General features: G+C 42.0%; 1 protein-coding gene across 2 annotated transcripts in view; it reads right to left on the minus strand.

Moving 5' to 3' along the window:
* Positions 1–22,907, minus strand: part of STAT1 (signal transducer and activator of transcription 1) — a 1,010,933-nt gene that overhangs the window by 414,705 nt on the left and 573,321 nt on the right. For both annotated transcript variants that reach the window (XM_075829995.1, XM_075829994.1), the window contains one exon: positions 19,881–19,922. In XM_075829995.1, coding sequence (XP_075686110.1) covers positions 19,881–19,922 — 42 coding nt within the window. The remainder of the gene's footprint in view (positions 1–19,880; positions 19,923–22,907) is intronic.

Consider the following 22,907-nt stretch of genomic DNA (forward strand, 5'->3'; position numbering starts at 1 on the left):
ATGAGAATTTCTATCAGCCACGGTGCACTCAGGGAATGCTGGGCGTTGCAGTACTACAGCTGCCTGCCTGGATTGCAAGTTGGATTGTTAACCCATGCAACGGGGATGAGCCCCTTATAAAAGCTTATTCACACACTGGCTTTGCAAATGGCAATGAATGAGAATTTCTATCAGCCACTGTGCACTCAGGGAATGCTGGGCGTTGTAGTACTACAAAGGCTGCCTCGATTGCAAGTTGGATTTTAACCCATGCAACGGGGATGAGCCCCTTATAAAAGCTTATTCACACACTGGCTTGGCAAATGGCAATGAATGAGAATTTCTATCAGCCACTGTGCACTCAGGAAATGCTGGGCGTTGTAGTACTACAGCTGCCTGCCTGTATTGCAAGTTGGATGTTAACCCATGCAACGGGGATGAGCCCCTTATAAAAGCTTATTCACACACTGGCTTGGCAAATGGCAATGAATGAGAATTTCTATCAGCCACTGTGCACTCAGGGAATGCTGGGCGTTGTAGTACTACAGCTGCCTGCCTGTATTGCAAGTTGGATGTTAACCCATGCAACGGGGATGAGACCCTTATAAAAGCTTATTCACACCATGGCTTGGCAAATGGCAATGAATGAGAATTTCTATCAGCCACGGTGCACTCAGGGAATGATGGGTGTTGTAGTACTACAGCTGCCTGCCTGTATTGCAAGTTGGATGTTAACCCATGCAACGGGGATGAGCCCCTTATAAAAGCTTATTCACACACTGGCTTGGCAAATGGCAATGAATGAGAATTTCTATCAGCCACGGTGCACTCAGGGAATGATGGGTGTTGTAGTACTACAGCTGCCTGCCTGTATTGCAAGTTGGATGTTAACCCATGCAACGGGGATGAGCCCCTTATAAAAGCTTATTCACACACTGGCTTGGCAAATGGCAATGAATGAGAATTTCTATCAGCCACGGTGCACTCAGGGAATGCTGGGCGTTGCAGTACTACAGCTGCCTGCCTGGATTGCAAGTTGGATTGTTAACCCATGCAACGGGGATGAGCCCCTTATAAAAGCTTATTCACACACTGGCTTTGCAAATGGCAATGAATGAGAATTTCTATCAGCCACTGTGCACTCAGGGAATGCTGGGCGTTGTAGTACTACAAAGGCTGCCTCGATTGCAAGTTGGATTTTAACCCATGCAACGGGGATGAGCCCCTTATAAAAGCTTATTCACACACTGGCTTGGCAAATGGCAATGAATGAGAATTTCTATCAGCCACTGTGCACTCAGGGAATGCTGGGCGTTGTAGTACTACAGCTGCCTGCCTGGATTGCAAGTTGGATGTTAACCCATGCAACGGGGATGAGCCCCTTATAAAAGGTTATTCACACACTGGCTTGGCAAATGGCAATGAATGAGAATTTCTATCAGCCACTGTGCACTCAGGGAATGCTGGGCGTTGTAGTACTACGAAGGCTGCCTCGATTACAAGATGGATTTTAACCCATGCAACGGGGATGAGCCCCTTATAAAAGCTTATTCACACACTGGCTTGGCAAATGGCAATGAATGAGAATTTCTATCAGCCACTGTGCACTCAGGGAATGCTGGGCGTTGTAGTACTACAAAGGCTGCCTCGATTGCAAGTTGGATTTTAACCCATGCAACGGGGATGAGCCCCTTATAAAAGCTTATTCACACACTGGCTTGGCAAATGGCAATGAATGAGAATTTCTATCAGCCACTGTGCACTCAGGGAATGCTGGGCGTTGTAGTACTACAGCTGCCTGCCTGGATTGCAAGTTGGATGTTAACCCATGCAACGGGGATGAGCCCCTTATAAAAGGTTATTCACACACTGGCTTGGCAAATGGCAATGAATGAGAATTTCTATCAGCCACTGTGCACTCAGGGAATGCTGGGCGTTGTAGTACTACAAAGGCTGCCTCGATTACAAGATGGATTTTAACCCATGCAACGGGGATGAGCCCCTTATAAAAGCTTATTCACACACTGGCTTGACAGAATTTCTATCAGCCACTGTGCACTCAGGGAATGCTGGGCGTTATAGTACTACAGCTGCCTGCCTGGATTGCAAGTTGGATGTTAACCCATGCAACGGGGATGAGCCCCTTATAAAAGTTTATTCACACACTGGCTTGGCAAATGGCAATGAATGAGAATTTCTATCAGCCACGGTGCACTCAGGGAATGCTGGGCGTTGTAGTACTACAGCTGCCTGCCTGGATTGCAAGTTGGATGTTAACCCATGCAACGGGGATGAGCCCCTTATAAAAGGTTATTCACACACTGGCTTGGCAAATGGCAATGAATGAGAATTTCTATCAGCCACTGTGCACTCAGGGAATGCTGGGCGTTGTAGTACTACAAAGGCTGCCTCGATTACAAGATGGATTTTAACCCATGCAACGGGGATGAGCCCCTTATAAAAGCTTATTCACACACTGGCTTGACAGAATTTCTATCAGCCACTGTGCACTCAGGGAATGCTGGGCGTTAAAGTACTACAGCTGCCTGCCTGGATTGCAAGTTGGATGTTAACCCATGCAACGGGGATGAGCCCCTTATAAAAGCTTATTCACACACTGGCTTGGCAAATGGCAATGAATGAGAATTTCTATCAGCCACGGTGCACTCAGGGAATGCTGGGCGTTGTAGTACTACAGCTGCCTGCCTGGATTGCAAGTTGGATGTTAACCCATGCAACGGAGATGAGCCCCTTATAAAATCTTATTCACACACTGGCTTGGCAAATGGCAATGAATGAGAATTTCTATCAGCCACGGTGCACTCAGGGAATGCTGGGTGTTTTAGTACTACAGCTGCCTGCCTGGATTGCAAGTTGGATTGTTAACCCATGCAACGGGGATGAGCCCCTTATAAAAGCTTATTCACACACTGGCTTGGCAAATGGCAATGAATGAGAATTTCTATCAGCCACTGTGCACTCAGGGAATGCTGGGCGTTGTAGTACTACAATGGCTGCCTGTATTGCAAGTTGGATGTTAACCCATGCAACGGGGATGAGCCCCTTATAAAAGCTTATTCACAAACTGGCTTGGCAAATGGCAATGAATGAGAATTTCTATCAGCCACTGTGCACTCAGGGAATGCTGGGCGTTGTAGAACTACAGCTGCCTGCCTGGATTGCAAGTTGGATGTTAACCCATGCAACGGGGATGAGCCCCTTATAAAAGCTTATTCACACACTGGCTTGGCAAATGGAGAATTTGTATTGCAATTTGGATGTTGAGAGTAGAGTAGACTCCCGCTGTAGTGGATGAGCCCCTTCGATTGCTGTATTCCTGGCTTTTAGATTCCTAAAGCTTTCCCTTACTGCACAGAGATGCTATCCCTACAGCTCCTGTCTCTAAAATGGCCGCTGAGCTCCGTGCATAGACTATTATTGCAGGCTTGAGCCCGCCCTTATGGTGCCTCCCGATTGGCTGGGAGAGCCGTTTGCAAGGCATTATGGGGTAGCCTGATGTCAGGTGATATTTTGAAATCCTCCATTTTAGATCTAACATGTGGCAGGCGCCAAAATGTAGCCGATTCGGTCAAAACGTGTTCGGCCGAACCCGGTGAAGTTCGGATTCGCTGCGAACCGAACTGTTCACGATGTTCGGACCGAAACCGGGTTCGGTTGTCCCAGTTCGCTCATCTCTAGTTATTAGTAACCAATCTTTGACTTCGCTATAAATCTGTATTTCCTTAGTGGTTACCTATATGTTCAGTAGGTAATTGCACTTTAGGAAATGTGGTTCCAGCTGTGCGGGTCAGATAAAATTGGACTCTTTCTGAGGAGTTCACATTCTCTTCCCTTTACACAAGTTTCAGACTTACACAGGAGCGTAGCAAGGGGGGCAGGTGGGGCATGTGCCCCAGGCGCAGCTGGGAGAGTAGGTAAGACGGGCGCCTGGCCAGGCGGAGATACAATTTAATACTTCTCCTGGAGCGGAATCCCGCCTGACATCACTATCCACATAAGGACAGTAACGTCAGGGGCTCCTCCAGGACAGGAATCATACCTCCCAACCAGTGGCGTAACTACCGCTGTAGCAGCCATAGTGGCTGCTACGGGGCCCACGAAAAATAAATCAGCAGGACGACCAAATTTGTTTCTCCAGAGGGGAACAAGGTACATAATCCCAGCCGGGATGGTGCAAGCAGCGCAAATGTCCCAGGTCCAACGGGACAACTTGTGCACAGTAGAAAGAGGAAAGACTGCAGCCCTCAGATATCCAAAAAAGTGTAGGTTTATTCACCAAGCATAAAAACTACAACGTTTCAACCCCTGTTGGGTCTTTGTCAAGCATAGTGATAGTACATTAGTGCACGCTTTATATACCACATGTTGTGTTACATCACTTCCTGAACATAGAATTAAAATGGATTTTTCGAATTGGATACCCTGGAGCCTAAGGGGCTAAACAGGGTGTTCAGGACCACGGGTATCTGTTAGGATTGTGTCTGTGGGCATGGTTTTGGCCACACCGTCATCAATAATGAGTCTATGATAGAGTGCCTGGCCATGAGCCATGTAACTATTATATTATTGGATATATTTTTTAATGTTATATTGTTTCTTTATATTTTTTAGGCTATTTACACTATATGGGGAATCGTTTTTTGAATTATTGGTGAAGAAAGCTATTGAAGAAACCTGATCAGTCTTTTGGAGTGCTGCTCGTTCTAATATTTTCTGCCTGTCTTATCATAAAATTATAGGCATTGGATGGCCTTATTTTTAATACGTTATCCTATAACCATATATAATTGTGATTGAAAACAATATTGCTTATCCCATTGTTTGGGACTTGCATTAATAAAATTGTACGATTTAAGGTTCTTGATGAGACACGCAGAGTATTAACCCCTTAAGGACGCAGCCTAGTTTGGGCCTTAAGGCTCAGAGCCCATTTTTCAAATCTGACATATTTCAATTTATGTGGTAATAACGTCGGAATGCTTAAACCTACCCAAGCGATTCTGAGATTGTTTTCTCGTGACACTTTGGGCTTCATGTTCGTGGTAAAATTTGTTCGATATATTTAGTCTTTATTTGTGAAAAATTGCAAAATTTAGAGAAAATTTACAAAAAATAGCATTTTTCAGAATTTAAATGCATCTGCTTGAAAAACAGACGGTTATACCACCCAAAATAGTTACTAGTTCACATTTCCCATATGTCTACTTTAGATTGTCATCGTTTTTTGAACATTATTTTAATTTTCTTGGACGTTACAAGGCTTAGAACATAAACAGCAATTTCTCATATTCTTAAGAAAATTTCAAAAGCCTTTTTTTGAAGGTACCTCTTGAGTTCTGAAGTGGATTTGAGGGGCCTATGTATTAGAAACCCCCATAAAACACCCCATTTTAAAAACTAGACCCCTCAAAGTATTCAAAACAGCATATAGAAAGTTTTTTAACCCTTCAGGCATTTCACAGGAATTAAAGCAAAGTGGAAATGAAATTTTCAAATTTCATTTTTTCTGCTGAATTTCAATTTTATTAAAAAAAATTCTGTAACAGAGAAGGTTTTACCAGAGAAATACTACTAAATATGTATTGTCCAGATTCTGCAGTTTTTAGAAATGTCCCACATGTGGCCCTACTGCGCTCGTGGACTAAAACACAAGCCCTAGAAGCAAAGAAGCACCTAGTGCATTTTGAGGCCTCTTTTTTATTAGAATATATTTTAGGCAGCATGCCAGGTTTGAAGAGGTGTTGAGGTATCAAAACAATGGAAACCCACCAGAAGTGACCCCATTTTGGAAATTACACCCCTCAAGGAATTCATTTATGGTTTTTGTTATCATTTTGACCGCACAGTTTTTTCACAGCACCTATTTGAATTGGGCTGTGAAATGAAAAAAATGATATTTTTTCCAATAAGATGTCATTTTTGATCAAAATTTCTTATTTTCACAAGGAACAACATACCCCATTTTGTTGCCCAATTTGTCCTTAGTGCGGCAATACCCCATTTGTGGTGATAAACTGCCGTTTGGGCCCATGGGAGGGCTCAGAAGGAAAGGAGCGCTATGTGTTTGTTGGAGTCCAGATTTTGATGGATTGGTTTTCGGGTGCCATGTCGCATTTGCAGAGCCCCAGAGGTATCAAAGCAATGGAAACCCACCAGAAGTGACCCCATTTTGGAAACTAAACAGAGAGCAATTGTGACCCTAGGTAGTCAGCAGGTAAAATATTTAATCAACAAAAGGAATGCCTTCAGGCAAACAAAAACCCTTATTTCCTGACTACCCACAATTAAATAGGAAAATAAACTAACAAATTTTATTAGGCTACGTGTAGCAAGAGGACAGACCACATAAACGTCAGTTTTAAAATTGTCACTGTCAAAATGCCGAAGTAAAAGTGAAAGCAGCCAGCTGGAAGCCCCATGTACCCCTGAGGACGCTACTGGTTAGCGAAACATGTCGGGGGGGCTTTAAAATGTGTTTTTAATTCCTGTCCTAGCCGAATCTGATGCCGTTTCACTTAGTGTGGCTTCTATCTTGTAACTGACTCTAATTCAGTCAGTACTCACTCTGGCTGCTTGAAATTATCTGCCGAGCCTTCCAGCTGGCTGCTTTCACTTTTACTTCGGCATTTTGACAGTGACAATTTTAAAACTGACGTTTATGTGGTCTGTCCTCTTGCTACACGTAGCCTAATAAAATTTGTTAGTTTATTTTCCTATTTAATTGTGGGTAGTCAGGAAATAAGGGTTTTTGTTTGCCTGAAGGCATTCCTTTTGTTCATTTTGGAAACTACACCCCTCAAGGAATTCATTTATGGTTTTTGTTATCATTTTGACCGCACAGTTTTTTCACAGCACCTATTTGAATTGGGCTGTGAAATGAAAAAAAATGATATTTTTTCCAATAAGATGTCATTTTTGATCAAAATTTCTTATTTTCACAAGGAACAACATACCCCATTTTGTTGCCCAATTTGTCCTTAGTGCGGCAATACCCCATTTGTGGTGATAAACTGCCGTTTGAGCCCATGGGAGGGCTCAGAAGGAAAGGACCACCATTTGGCCTACTGGAGCTTTTCTGGTGCTAAGTCATGTATGCAGAAGCCCCTGAGGTACCAGTAGAGTTGAAACCCCCGAGAAGTGACCCCATTTTAAAAACGACACCCCTTAAGACATTTATCTAGAGGTGTAGTGAGCATTTTGACCCCACAGGTACTGTGTAAAAGATAATGCGCAGCAGATGGTGCAGAGTGAGATTTGCAATTTTATATATATATGGCATGTCAGTGTCCGATATAGTGTGCCCAGCATGCGCCACCGGAGATATACACCCCTTAAATTGTAATGTGGGTTCTCCTGGGTACGGCAATACCCTACATGTGGCTGTTATCAGCTGCCTGGGCACACGGCAGGGCTTAGTAGGGAAGGACCACCATTTGGCCTACTGGAGCTTTTCTGGTGCTAAGTCATGTATGCAGAAGCCCCTGAGGTACCAGTACAGTTGAAACCCCCGAGAAGTGACCCCATTCTAAAAACTACACCCCTTAAGACATTCATCTAGAGGTGTAGTGAGCATTTTGACCCCACAGGTATTGTGTAAAAGATAATGCGCAGCAGATGGTGCAGTGTGAGATTTGCAATTTTATATATATATGCCATTTCAGTGTCCAATATATTGTGCCCAGCATGCGCCACCGGAGATATACACCCCTTAAATTGTAATGTGGGTTCTCCTGGGTACGGCAATACCCTACATGTGGCTGTTATCAGCTGCCTGGGCATACGGCAGGGCTCAGAAGGGAAAGATGAGGGGGGTAAGCTGTGCGGAGTGCATCAGGGTAAATTAAAAATCAAGGGATGTATGATACATTTTAAAACAATCTTTTATACAGAGCCCTGGTTTTTCGGGACACGTGTCACATTGGTATATTGTGTTCTTCCTTATAGCAGACTCTGCACCTCTTTTGACTCTTTCCCTTTCCACCAGTTTGGGGAACTTCTCCTGGAAAGTGTTGCCCTGGTACGATGCGTGTGGCCTCGCTTCCAGAAGTACTGGGTGCTTCCCCTTCCTGGTCCCTAAAGATTAGATCTTGAAATTCCAGGAAAGTTCCCCTCTGGCCTGCACATTGACGTAGCACGTACGCATTGTACAAAGCCATCTGTATGATGTGCCCGGCCAGCTTCTTATATCACACCGCATGGCGCTGTAGGGCTTCAGGACTTGATTTGACAAGTCCATCCCTCCCATGTACCTATTGTAGTCCAGAATGCAGTCTGGTTTGGGAGTGGCCTTTCCTTCATATATCCTAAATCTGTAGGTATACCCTGATGCACTCTCGCACAGCTTATACATCTTCACGCCATACCTTGCCCTCTTACCCGGCAGGTACTGGCGGAATTGAATCCTCCCTTTAAAATGTACCAGGGACTCCTCAATAGAAATACACTTCTCGGGGGTGTATGCTTGGGAAAACCGGGCACTGGAACGGTCTAATAGGGGTCTCCGTTTATACAAACGGTCAAAACTGGGGCCATCTCGGGGTGGGCACGGCTCATTATCAGTATAATGTAAGAAGCGAAGTATTGCCTCATTTATTTATATTTTTAGGTTCCAGTTCAGTCCTGAAGTTGCTTTGAGGGGCCCATATATTAGAAACCCCTATCAAACACCCCATTTTAGAAACTAGACCCCTCAAAGTATTCACAACAGCATTTAGAAAGTTTATGAACCCTTTAGGTGTTTCACAGAAATTTAGAGCAAAGTAGAGGTGAAATTTACATATTTTTTTTGTCAGAAAATCCTCTTTATACCATTTTTTTTATAACACAAAAGGATTTACCAGAGAAACGCAACTTAATACGTATTGCCCAGATTCTGCAGTTTTGAGAAATATCCCACATGTGGCCCTCGGGCGGTAATGGACTGAAACACCGGCCTCCGAAGCAAAGGAGCACCTAGTGAATTTTGAGGCCTCTTTTTTATTAGGCACCATGTCCGGTTTGAAGAGGTCTTGTGGTGCAAAAACATTGGAAACCCCCCAAAAGTGACCCCAATTTGGAAACTAGACCCCTTGAGGAATCCATTGTAGTTTTCTTGGGGTGCATGCGGCTTTTTGATCAGTTTTTATTCTATTTTTAAGAGGCGTGGTGACTAATAAACAGCAATTCTACTATTGTTTTTTTATTCTATTTTTTTTACAGCGTTCACCGTGCGCTATAAATGACATATTCACTTTATTCTGCGGGGCGATACGATTACGGCGATACCAGATGTTTATAGTTTTTTTTTATGTCTTATGGCGTTTGCACAATAAAATACGTTTTGTAAACAATCATTCACTTTTTGTGTTACCATATTCTAAGAGCCAGAAAGTTTTTATTTTTCAATCAATAAAGCCGTGCGGGGACTTATTTTTTGCGTAACGAACTGTAGTTTCGATCAGGACCATTTTTAGGTACATGCGACTTTTTGATCTCTTTTTATTCCATTTTTTGGGAGGTGAAGTGACCAAACAATTGTTATTGTGGTACGGTTTATTATTATTTTTTTTTACGGCGTTCACCGTGCGGGATAAATAACGAAATCATTTTGTAGTTCAGGCCGTTACGGACGCGGCGATACCAATTATGTATAGTTTATTTGTTTGTTTATATATTTTTATTAATAATAAATGACTGATAAGGGAAAAAGGGGGATTTTTACTTTTAATACTTTTAAAACTTTTATTTTCTTATTTTTACACAACTTTTTTTAACTTTTTTTTAACTTTATTACTTTGTCCCACTAGGGGACATGAGGGCAGGAGGCTCTGATCGCTATTCTAATACACTGCACTACATGCGTAGTGCAGTGTATTAGAACTGTCAGCTACTCACTGACAGCAAGCATAGTGGGTCCTGACGTTGTCAGGACCCACTAGGCTTCCGTCTATGGCATAGCCGGACGCCATTGTTTGGTGTCCGGTTGCCATAGTCACCATCGCCGGCCGCTATCGTGTAGCAGGCCGGCGATGGCGGATTAACCCCTAAGAAGCCGCGATCGCTATTGAACGCGGCTTCTGAGGGGTTAATCGGCGGGGGAGCTCCGCGATCGGTCCTGGCACATTGAGCAGTGATAGTCTGCTGTCGGAAACAGCAGCTATCACAGCTCATGAACGCGCCCCGCGCGAACGGCGCCGTGTTTACTCCATGACATACTATTATGTCATGGAGCGCGAACGATGCACTTACCATGACATAATAGTATGTCCTGGAGCGTTAAGGGGTTAATCCTCCTGGGACTCATTTGTAATTTGTCAGTGTCCTTTTGTTATGATAAGAAATAGTTCTCTGTTGATTTTTTTACGATTTTGTAACCTAATCTAATGCGCACGCGCATGCGCGGTCCAGAGCGAGACCGCGATGTGCAACCATAGAAATGGCAGACGCCGGACACTGAGGATACTAGTATTTCCTGTCATGCGCTATGGAGAGCTATGGATGCGTACGAGACAAGATATGTTCTAATCGACTGATATACAGGTATTACATTGGCGATCTATATATGTACTTTCACTCTATTTTATTCTGATGATGTGGGGACTATTTAATTATGTGATGATGTATCTGTGAGGGTATTTAACCGTTGTTGATATTATATATGTTCAGGAAGTGATGTCACACAACATGTGGTATATAAAGCGTGCACTAATGTACTATCACTATGCTTGACAAAGACCTAACAGGGGTTGAAACGTTGTAGTTTTTTATGCTTGGTGAATAAACCTACACTTTTTTGGATATCTGAGTTTCCTCTTTCTACTGCTACAGGGCCCACAGCATGGGCATGCGGGTAGCTATGGGGGTTATTATACTGGGGGGGGACAGTTATGGGCAGCATTATACTGTGGGGACAGCTATGGGCCACATTATACTGTGGGTACAGCTATGGGGTGCATTATACTGTGGGGACAGCTATGGATGACATTTTACTGTGGGGGCAGCTATGGGGCATTATACTGTGTTGGCAGCTATGGGGGGCATTATACTGTATGGGGCATCTGTGTGGGCATTATACTGTATGAGAGCATCTGTGTGGGCATTATACTACATGGGATCATCTGTGTGGGCATTATACTGTATGGGGGCATTATACTGTATTGTAGCAGCTATGGGGGCATTATACTGTATGAGGGGCACAATGGGAGCATGATACTGTGCGGGCTGAAGCGGGTGTGTATGGGCGGGGATTGGGTGGGATTAGAGGCATGGCTTAAAAGAAAAAAAATTGCCACTGCGCGCCGCATTGATTGTCCCTCTTTGTGATACTTGAAAGTACAGCACTGTCTACAGGGAGGGCTGTATAGCAATGTATAGGGCAGCTGTATAGCCCTTTCTACAGGGGTTGCTGTATAGCATTCTATACGGGGGTCTGTATAGCACTGTCTACAGGGGGGCTGTATAGCACTGTCTACAGTAGGGGGCTGTATGGCACTATTTACAGGGGGCACTATCTACAAGGGTGGGCTGTGTGTGGCACCCAGGGGAGGGGGGCCCAGTCAAAAGTTTGCTATGGGACCCAGTGTTTCCTAGTTACGCCACCTGCTCCCAACCGTCTTGTACGGCCTGGGGTATGTCCCGCAGTCAACGGTATATGTGTCCTCATGACGCAGATATAGTTGAACCTAATGCTGAAGAAAGGAATGGCGCTATCTACAGGGAGGGAGGGGGTGGCGCTTTCTTCAAGGGGGTGTGGCGCTATATTCAAGGGGGTGTGGCACTATCTATATAGGCACTGTGGCACTACATATATAGGGGCACTATCTACAGGGGACCCTGGTGCTATCCACATGAGTACTGTGGGCACTATCTACATGGGCACAGTAGCACTATCTACGTAGGCACTGGCAATGTTATTTACACCACATGGTAAACTGTGTATATTTAAGAAAGAACGGTGGAATTTTAAGTTTTTTTTCCATTGCCCCCCAAAAAAGATAAAGTTAATCAATACATATGTACCCCAAAATGGTGGCATTTAAAAATATAACTTCTCCCGCAAAAAGAAAAAAACCCTCACACGCCTAAGTTTACGGAAAAATAAAAACGTTATGACCTTTGAAATGCGAGAATCAAAATACTAAAAAAAAAATCGACCTGTCATTAAAGCCCAAAATAGGCTGGTCACTATAGAGTTAATATATCAAATATAAAATTGTTTTTTTAAATAACTCAGCTCAAAAATGCAGAACAAAAAAGGACCGGATATATTTATCAAATAGTAACGACTCTAGTAATAATTATAAGTAAAAATAATATTTTTTAATGTATTTAAAAAAAACAAAAACATTTTATCTGATCAGAAATAGTAATCAAATAATAATGGTTTCTTCTAAATAACTTCTCAATAAGACAGAGAAAATCACTGATCAGTAATAGTCCTTAATAAAAGTTTTAAACTTTGTTTTTTTTTTGCTAATAGATTTTTTTGTAAGACTTTTCCGCTTTCTCCAGTTTCTCCCCTCCCTCCCCCTGATTCTTCCCTTCATTATCAATGTGCTTCTGCCTTTCCCTCTCAAATCCTTACACCTTCAAAGTCACAGATTCAGTCAAACTTGATGGGAAAATAGAGCGGCGTGCGGCACTATTTTTCCCGTCATAACAACTGTCACCTCGGCAGAAGTCAATGAGGTCAGTCAGACAGCACTGGTATGTGTCGCGTAAGGAATCCAGCATTGCTTCGTGGCTCTAGTTATAAAGGGAAGCAACGATGCAGATGTGAACAGAGCCTTACCCCTATAAAACTCCTCTACAGGTTTGTTTTGTTTGTACAAATTTGTATAATAACTTATTTTCTAAAAGAATTGTAACTTTGCCAACTTAGTTCAAACAGAGTTTTTTGCAGGTGGAAAATCAGCCTCAAAATTCCGTTTGGAATATTGAAGCAGATTTTGCTCTGCCTGCAGGCCGATTTTCATGGCGTTTTTCGCCCGCGGCCATTGAGCGCTGCGGGCAAAAAATGCAGCAAAATACGCTTTCTCTGCCTCCCATTGATGTCTTAGGCGTAAACGCCCGAAGATAGGGCATGTCCCTTTCTTTTCACGTGAGACGGTTTTTCCGCTCGCGGGAAAAAACGCCTCCACCTCCAATTGAAATCAATAAGAGGCTTTTTAGGCCGTTTTTTGGGCACGTTTTCCGACGCGGTTTCCAAGTCCAAAAACTCGTAAAAAAACTCAGTGTGAACTACCCCTTAGGGCGGATTTACACGAACGTGATATAAGTCCGTGCAACGAGCGTGATTTTCACGCGCCTCGCACGGACGTATATTAGTCTATGGGGTTGTGCAGACAGTCTGTGATTTTAACGCAGCGGGTGTCCGCTGTGTAAAACTCACGACATGTCCTATATTTCTGCGTTTTCTCGCGCATCACGCAGCCATTGAAGTCAATGGGTGCGTGAAAATCACGCGCACCACACGGAAGCGCTTCCATGGGACGCGCGTGATTCGCGCAACAGCAGTCAAAAGTGTGATTGAAAACAGAAAAGCACCACGTCATAATGATGGCGGCTGCGCGAAAATCACGCAGCCGCGCATCATATGGTGATGACACACGGAGCTGTTAAGTGCCTTTTGCGCGGGCAAAACGCTGCGTTTTTTGGCCGCGCAAAACGCACACGCTTGTGTAAATCCGGCCTTAGACTGTAAAATTGCAGCCCAGTCTCTCCCTCTTCCAAATTAAGCAATCTCAATTGGCTCCTTCATTCCCACAGTGCACCTTTTGCCTGTCTTGCAGGTTTCTGTCCACAAGCGGCAGAGTCAAGTTGTAATGAGTCATGTTCACATGACTGCATGGTCACATAACCGCGTGAAGGATGGTTTATTTGCTTATATTCTCTGTATTAAATTACATTATGAATTATCAAGCAGGATGGCGAATTACTAAGATATGTATTCTCCATTTTGTAATGACTTTTCCTCTAAATAATTCTAGAGGAGTCTCAAAGAAATGTCTTATCTTTTAGTGTTCTTTGCATGGTCTTCATACCACATTGAGACAGGAATACAAACAAGGTCCCAGGTAAGGACAGCAACCTGGTAGTTAATATTTCCTCCTACTCCCTTAACCCTCATGAATTAGCTGTTCTACAAAAAGGTCTGTCCTTCTGTCCCACCGCACCTTGCAACACTTTTATCTTAGAACAAGAATTGAGTCGGTTTTACAGAACACTAAGATTAAAAACACATTTTGGATCATCTGGAACAGTCGCAGATGCTACAGCAGAGAGTTTACCACACACATCATTATCTATCTCACATTTGGGTTTACAAAATGTAAGTAACTTTTCACCTCCTAGAATCTACCATGCCACAGAGACAGCCATTTAATTGATTAAAAGGGATTGTGAGAGTATTCTTAAAAAATATAAACTAGGTTTATATCCACACCTTAAAAATATGACAAATGATGAGTTCAATGCACTAACATCTCTGAGAGCCAACAAAAATATCATGATTAAACCTGCAGATAAAGGAGGGGCAATAGTAGTCTGGGACAAAGCGGATTATATATCTGAAGTGGAAAAACAACTATCCGATGTTAACACATACCAGAAAATCCCCTATGATCCTACTCCCAATATTCGCAAGAAAATTTCCACTATCCTGGAACATTATCATCATTCAGGGACTATTGATGAAAAAACCCTTAAATATTTACAAATTCCTCATCCAATCACTCCTGTCTTTTACATTTTACAAAAGATCCACAAATCACTTCAAAATCCACCAGGTAGACCAATTGTGGCCTCTACAGAATCAATTCTTTAGCCACTTTCCATCTTTTTAGAGAAAATTTTGACTCCCCTGATCAAATCTACCAAGTCTTTCGTATTAGACACTGGTCATTTTCTCAAAAAAATCAAGGAACAGTCCCATGTAAGTCCTTCATGTATTCTGGCGACCTTTGATGTAAATAGTTTATATACCTCTATAGAACACGAGAAGGGCATACGAGCCATTGATCAACTTCTTGTATCTACCAATATGACTACAGAATCCAAGGAATTTTGCCTAAAACTTTTAGACTTAGTACTTCACGAAAATTTATTTATGTTCGGGGATGAATTTTATGTACAGATCCGCGGCACGGCCATGGGGTCAAATGTCGCACCTCCCTACGCTAATGCATATATGTCATCATTTGAACAGGAACATGTCTACACAAACCTAGATTTCATACAACATGCCAGATGCTGGCATCGATACATCGATGACATATTTTGCATTTGGGAGGGCACTCAGGACTCTTTAGAGAATTTTTTACAACACATTAACAAGATAAGAGATGAGTTAAAGTTCACACTCAATTCAGACAGCAACAGCATCTGTTTTCTAGATACCACAGTCATGAAGGATAATGGGCGTAAATTAACCACAGACCTTTACTCCAAACCCACCGACAGAAACGGTTTACTACATTATCAGAGTAATCACCTCAGGAACACCAAACATTCCCTGCCTAGATCTCAGTTCACAAGAGTTGCCAGAATTGTCTCTGACGACACCATTAAATCAATCAGGTTAGAACAGATGTCAGATAAGTTTTTACAGAGAGGTTATCCTGTAACATTGCTATGTGAAGAACTTGAGAGAACATCATCATCTGTTATGGCCACTCCTACCAGATATCCACAAGTCCGATTACCGTTTGTACATACTTATCACCCCATCATGCCTAAAGTGCAACAGGTCATCAGAAAACACTGGCCACTATTACACACAGCTTATCCACAAATTGAGGCCTCCAGCAATGATGTGTTTGAAAAGACCCACAAACATTTGCGATCATCTGATTAGGGCTGATATTGGTAGTTTTACCAAGATGACACGACAAATCTTTTTCCAAACCCAACGTAAAGGCACATTCCCTTGCCTACATTGTTCAAGCTGTTCTAATATCATTAAAGGTGATACTCTCCAACACCCACACTGCAATAAAACATTCCCAATAAAGGGATACTACACATGCAACTCTAATTTTGTAGTGTATCTTATTAAATGTCCATGCGGTCTAGTGTATGTGGGTGAAACAACCCAACACATAAGAGACCGCTTATCCAATCACAAGTCCACAATTCGTTGTCATAAAACTTGGCTACCGCTACCTGATCACTTCACTAAAATGAACCACCATTTATCACAATTGCGATTCCAAGTGATTGAACAGGTTCCTAGACCAAGACGAGGTGGCAATCACATTTATTTATTGAAAGAGAGAGAATCATTCTGGATTCATACCCTTGAAACACTAGCACCGAAAGGTTTAAATAGGGAATATGACCTGTTATGTTAACTATTTGATATTACTTCATCTTTAATAATTTCCTATATCTACTTTTTTCTAGGCCCGCTAAGAAAAATACGATTTACTGTGCGACCAGATACAGGTACCATAAAACCGGTTTTCATTTTCACTTTCTATCACATTTTATTATTTTTTTACATTTCTTAATTTTTCAACTTTTCCCTTCTTCTCCTTTTTTTGTTCTATTTCGTTATCCTGGTCCTTAGTTCTCTGTCTCTTTTTGTTTACATTGACCATGTTCTCTATTGACTCTCCAATATATTATATTCCAGATCAAAGCTATACATTTATTTCCGCTAGATTACTCACATCTTAAAGTTCATCTATCTGGCCGACATCTTCATTACTGTATGCGTTCCACAAATACCATGGTAACCGCTAGCGTGCGTCTCAACCACTCACACTACAGAGTCATGTAACGCCGCGGGCGCATGCACAGTGCATCGCATTAATCAGCACACACCTATTTCCTGGTTTAAATCCAAGGGACGCATTACATTGAAGCAGACACACGAGCAGACATACTGTACATGCAGAGGGTCTGGCAGACGCCTCGATACTCAGTTCCACGTTTTCATACAGGTAACGGCTGTTTCATTTTTCTAAGTTTTATTTCTCTATACTATATTTACCCTTCGTTCACTCCGTTCTATTCACACCACCGGTACCTTATGGTATGGTCCTGAGGGGTATTTTGTCAATACCCCTCCATCTATTAAACTTAAAAGTTGTTTGTTAACCACTAGTCAATCTATTTCTGCTGTTTATGTTACTAATTAATAACATTATCAAATCGAGCACGTAGTTCAATATGTTTCTGTTTCTGGCAAATATCTCTGTCAGTTTGTTGCTCATTAAATGGATGCATAGTCTTTGTTACTTGAGACATTTTGAATGTTATTTTTTAATTAATTTTTTTAATTTTCTCAATTTAATTATAGTTTCATCTATCATGTCTTTATATGTGCTATACGTTATTTATGCAGTTATTGAGCTTTTGTCTTCTTGCATTTAATCTTTTTACTTTTATATATATTTGTATGCAACAATACTTATACTCTGTATCTTTCTTTCTTTTTTGTATATTACTTGAAGCGATTATGATAAAGGCCAGGTTTGGACGAAACGTCAATAAATTTTAAAAAATCGCTTGTAAGAAATTACTGAAATCTTGTGAAGATTTACTTCAGTGAAGATAAAACTGAAAATAAAATATAATAAAATAATATAATATAATAAACGAATCTTACTCATCTATACGTCTGAGTGCTTGGGTTATCTTCTTGATGAATATTGTGAGTTTCCCAAACCCGAACCCTCACAGCACCTAAATATCTTAACCAGGAGTGCAAAACAATTTTTCTTCATACCACATTGTACCGGGTTGGCTGAACACCCAGACAGAAAGTGCAACTATTTCTCATTAGCACAACAAACTTCCTCATGGGATAGATCAGTTAACAACTGCCCATTATATGTTTGTCTCCAGGTGTTACCTGATGTCAGCATTTTAATGAAGTATTATAATTATGTACTTGAAATATTCTTATCGTCTGCTCTATTGGCTGAATAAGAAATATTGTCAAATTGCATCTGATTGGTTAACATCAAGTCTACACCCCTTGTAAATGATATTATTGTAATTGAGTTTGGCAATAAACCCCAAGAGGAGTGTTTTGAGCATATCAGCAGCGTCTGTGTGTTATTTCTCCTCTCTCAATATATATCGGTATGAAATCTAGCTAATTAGGATGCTGGGTAAAGTTCCTGGCGTGAGTGTCTGTTGGAACACTCGTCTAAATTGCAGTCTAATATATTTTGAGCCATTGACTTCCACGACACCAGTCATGTGACTGCGAGAAACGTTGTCAGAACCGGATTCTGGGTGCCCGTGGCCTTCCTCTGCAGTTGTGACGGTGATTCAAGAACTGTATGTCCCATTTGTAGTTGTATTACCACATTCATAGCGCAGAAGTTCTCTTTTTAAAGAGAACCTTTCACCTCCCCATACATGTGCAGCTGAGTGCAGCATGTAATGGGGAGGGCTGAACAAACCCTGGGGCACTTTACATTTTTTTTCTACCTCCCTACGTTATTTAGATATCGGTGCCGTTATATTTGGCACCTAATATTTAAATAACTCCCTGAACAATCAACAGGGCATGTACTGGCAAGGGGGCGTGTTACTATGGCTGTGACACTGTCAAATCAGATATGGACAGTGTTACAGCAAGAGCGAGGAGAGAGAGAGTGAGCACGCGCGCACACGCTTTCACTCTTCAGCTTTCAAGATTAGTCTTCTGCCGACCTGCCAAGGGGGCATGTCACTGCTACGGACAGTGTAAGAGCTGTGGAGAGGAGAGTGCGCTCTCATCTCTTCAGCTCTTGCGAGAGATCAGTCTTGTATTGTCTGCCGAACTGGCAAGGGGGCGTGTCTAAGCGCTCCCCAGCTCTTACATTGTCCATAGCAGGGACATGCTCCCTTGCCAATTTAGCAGACAAAGTACAAGACTTATCTCTCACAAGAGCTGAGCATGCGCGCTCTCCTCTCCACAGCTCTTACACTGTGACAAACCCCCTTGCCAGTTCAGGTGAAAAGACTGCAATCGCACATTCTCTCTCCTCGCTCTTGCTGTGGCACTGTCCACATCTGATTGGACAGTGTCACAGCCATAGTAACATGCCCACTTGCCAGTACACGCCCCATTGACTGTTCAGGGGGCTATTTAAACATCCGGCGCCAAATATCTAAACAACGGAGGGAGGTAGAAAAAAAATGTAAAGTGCCAAAGGGTTTGTTCCGCCCTGCCCATTACATGCTGCACTCAGCTGCACATGTATGGGGAGGTGCAAGGTTCTCATTAAAGAGTATTCTGGAGTGCCCTCGTAGCGGGTCGCTCTTAAGTTTCACTTTTTTACATTTTAATTATGCACAACATGTCTAGTATTTTTTTTTCATCTTTTTAGATATACATAGTGCAGTAGATAAAAATTAAGAAAAAAAAAACAATTCACATCTTAAAACCACATGCTGTCACGGTTTTTGATCGCCACTGTGGCCTCATGTTTAATAATCTAAGACATCGTGCATTTCCAGAGTTCCATTGAAAGTCTGCTGTCTAGCACTGTGCAGCATTAAAATGTGAGTGCTGTTTTTTCCACAAATTTCTATACAACATCTAGTATAACAACATTACATCACACAAAGGCAATAAAGAAAAATGCATGAAAAGGAGAAAATGTTGTCTGATTCAAAAAGATAACCTAATATAAATGTAGTAAGTACTTATTCACACGGTCAAGTATGGCTCCCTGAATTGTGTTCGGTCTGGGAAATGTGGCCGACATATGGTCCGTATCTCACAGACCGAACGCAGCCGTGTGAATACCGTCTTAGACATATGAACAATGTAAAAAGCACTTTATGACTGCAAATAAATAAGTGTAGGTAAATAAGTACGGTATTTGCAAAGTTATTTAACATTAATCAAATGTAAAGCAGACATTTTTAACTAGGAAAGAAATAAAATGATACATTACCTCATTAGTTCGGCTCCCTGTAGTCTTCTGCTCTTTTAATTGCTATAGGCAAACATATAAAGAAAATAAATAAAACTGTGACAGAAAAGTATACAAGAATTTTGTAGTTATTGCACATTTCTACATCACTCAGTCATGTTTAGAGAGGCCACCGTGATGATATATACCACGGTAACTTATTTAACCCCTTGCCTTCCGCAGCCACTTTTGGACTTCCTGACAGAGCCTCAATTTTTAACTATGACGTGTCAATTTATGTGGTAATAACTCTGGAATGCTTATACTTATCCAAGCGATTACGAGATTGTTTCTTCGCAACGCTTTGTACTTTATGTTAGGGCCTGTTCACATCAGCATTGCTTTCTGATCATCAATGGTGATGCAAACGAAAGCTAAGGTCTACATTTGCCTTTCTGTTGAGGGGTTCCCCCAACGGAAACATCCAGCGGAACTCCTCAACGGAAAGACAATGCTGATGTGAACACAGCCTTAGGTCTCATGCACACGGCTGTGATTACGATCGCGAGCAAGGCCAGACGCCGATGGCCACGGGCCACATTTTTGTGCCATGCTCACATACAAAGTATGGGATCACGGACCGTAAAATCCAAAAAGTAGGTCATGCTCTATAATACCTGTGTCAGAGTAATAAATCTAATACCTGTAGATTTATATATTGTATTATCAAAATGACTGCATTATATTGTTTGAGATATGTATTAGATATGTTTTTAATCGTCTCAAATGAATGTATTCCCTATCATCTACGATAGGGTAAAGATGACATCTTCTGGCATTCCAAACTGATGAGTACCAAGATTTATATATATATTAGGAAGAAAGTCATTACCTTATATGGAATTATTTTTGAGTGTATACCTATATGTACTTGGCATCATCTGATTGGTTAATGCGTGTTAAGTGAAAGCATGAACCTATAAATAAAGGCTCCGTCCACAGCCATTTTAGATTTCTGTACATCAAACCATTGTATGTGCAATTTCTCCCGATCGGTCATTTTTGTGAATATGAATGAATCCTGGACAAATTCTGTTATGGAGAAAAGGAACTCAAGAGTGATGGAGTTTAATCTCACACCTGGCACGGTTCTATGGCACGGACACCTTTCCGTAGCGATACGGAAGGGTGTCCGCGGCCATTAGAACCGTATTGCGGTTCACAATTGCAGAGTTTTTTTTTATGGTCGTGTGCATGGGGCCTTAGTGTTAAGTTTTGCTCGATATGTTTACTCTTTATTTATAAAAAGAAAGTTCAAAATGTGAAGAAAATGTTCCTACTTTTGAAATCCTGTTTCTAAAAAGATTATCCATAGGTCTTCTTTATGTCGGCATAATTTTTTTGACTTAAATTTTTTTTAGGACGTTATAATGCTTATAAGTTTACTAGGAGTTTTTTCAAATATTCAACAAAATTTGCAAAACTATTTTTTAGCCTATATATTAGAAACCCCCGATAAATCACCCCATTTTAAAAATGGCACCTCTCAACCTCTTCAAAACAGCATTTAGGAAGCTTGTTGACCCTTTAGGTGTATCACAGAAATGAAAACAAGTGAATATGAAATTTACAAATGATTTTTTTTTTTACAGATATTCAGTTTTAATCCACTTATTTCAGTAACAGAGCAAGTGTATATTTATTACCCAGATTTGCCGTTTTCAGAAATTTCCCATGTGTGCCCTAGTGTGCTACGAGACTGAAACACGGGCCTCAGAAATTAAAGAGCACCTTGTGGATTTTGGGGTCTTCTTTCTATTTGGCTGTTTTCTAAGCACCATTTCATGTCTGAAAAATCCTTGAGTTGCCACCACAGTAGATACACCACAAAAAAAGACCCAATTTTGGAAACTACACCCTCAAGGAAAGTATTTAGGCGTATAGTAAGCATTTTCACTCCCCCATAGCTGCCCACACACTGTATAATGCCCCATAGCTGACCCCCCACACAGTATAATGCTGCCATGGTGGCCCCCACACAGTATAATACCCCCATATCTGTACCCATACAGTATAATGCCTCATAGATGCCCCCCAAACAGTCCCAATAGTGAATAATAAATATAATAAAATACAAACTCGGCTAACTGGACTTTAACAATTAACCGCCGCGCGGTTAACTGCGCAAGGTGTCTGCCCTGCTTTTCCTGTTGCCAATCAGTGACCCGTCGCTGCTGATTTCGGAAATCAACCCCATAGATGCGGTGATCGATTGGGATCGCCGCATTTAGAGGATTTGTAACACATCAGCAGCCCCCGCAATACGATTTTGGTGGCTGCCGATGGTTGGCATGGCAACCGGAGGCCAGACAATGGCCTCCGGGTCTGCCATGTACGGAAGCCTATGAGGACAAGCCTCTGGCTGGTCCTCATAGGCTTCCTATTACGTCACTGTCAGTGTCAAACTGACAGAGTACATTACACTACTAGGTAGTGTAATGTATTCTAGCAGCAATCAGTGATGCAAGTCTTCAAGTCCCCTAGTGGGACAAACAAAAAGTTTTAAAAAAGTTAATAATAATGTTTTATAAAAGTGTAAAAGTAAAAGTTACAAAAACAACAAATGCTTTTTGTAAAGGATCTGCCAGGCACAGCTTCGGGGTTAACTCCCATAGGTAATCAGTCTGCACCTGAATCTACGTCTCTGAGACTGACTCCAGCTTCCACCACTCAGGATGGCAGGCTTAGGAGTGGGAGAGCCTATCGCAGCCTGGCCAGACGGAGCTAGCTCCCGCCCTCTGTCTATTTATACCTGCCTTTCCTGTTCCTCCTTTGCTTGTGATTCTTTCCGTGTGGTTTCCTGGCCCAGCTACAGCTCCTAACTATTTGATCCTGCTCCATACTGACCCTGGCTTACTGACTACTCTCCTGCTCTGCGTTTGGTACCTCGTGCTCTCCTGGTTTGACTTGGCTCGTTCACCACTCTGGTTGCTCACGGTGTTTCCGTGGGCAACTGCCCCTTTCCCTTTGCTTTGTATTCCCTTGTATGTTTGTCTCATGCACTTACTG

Source organism: Rhinoderma darwinii, chromosome 6 (assembly GCF_050947455.1).
Source record: "Rhinoderma darwinii isolate aRhiDar2 chromosome 6, aRhiDar2.hap1, whole genome shotgun sequence".
NCBI lineage: Eukaryota > Metazoa > Chordata > Amphibia > Anura > Rhinodermatidae > Rhinoderma > Rhinoderma darwinii.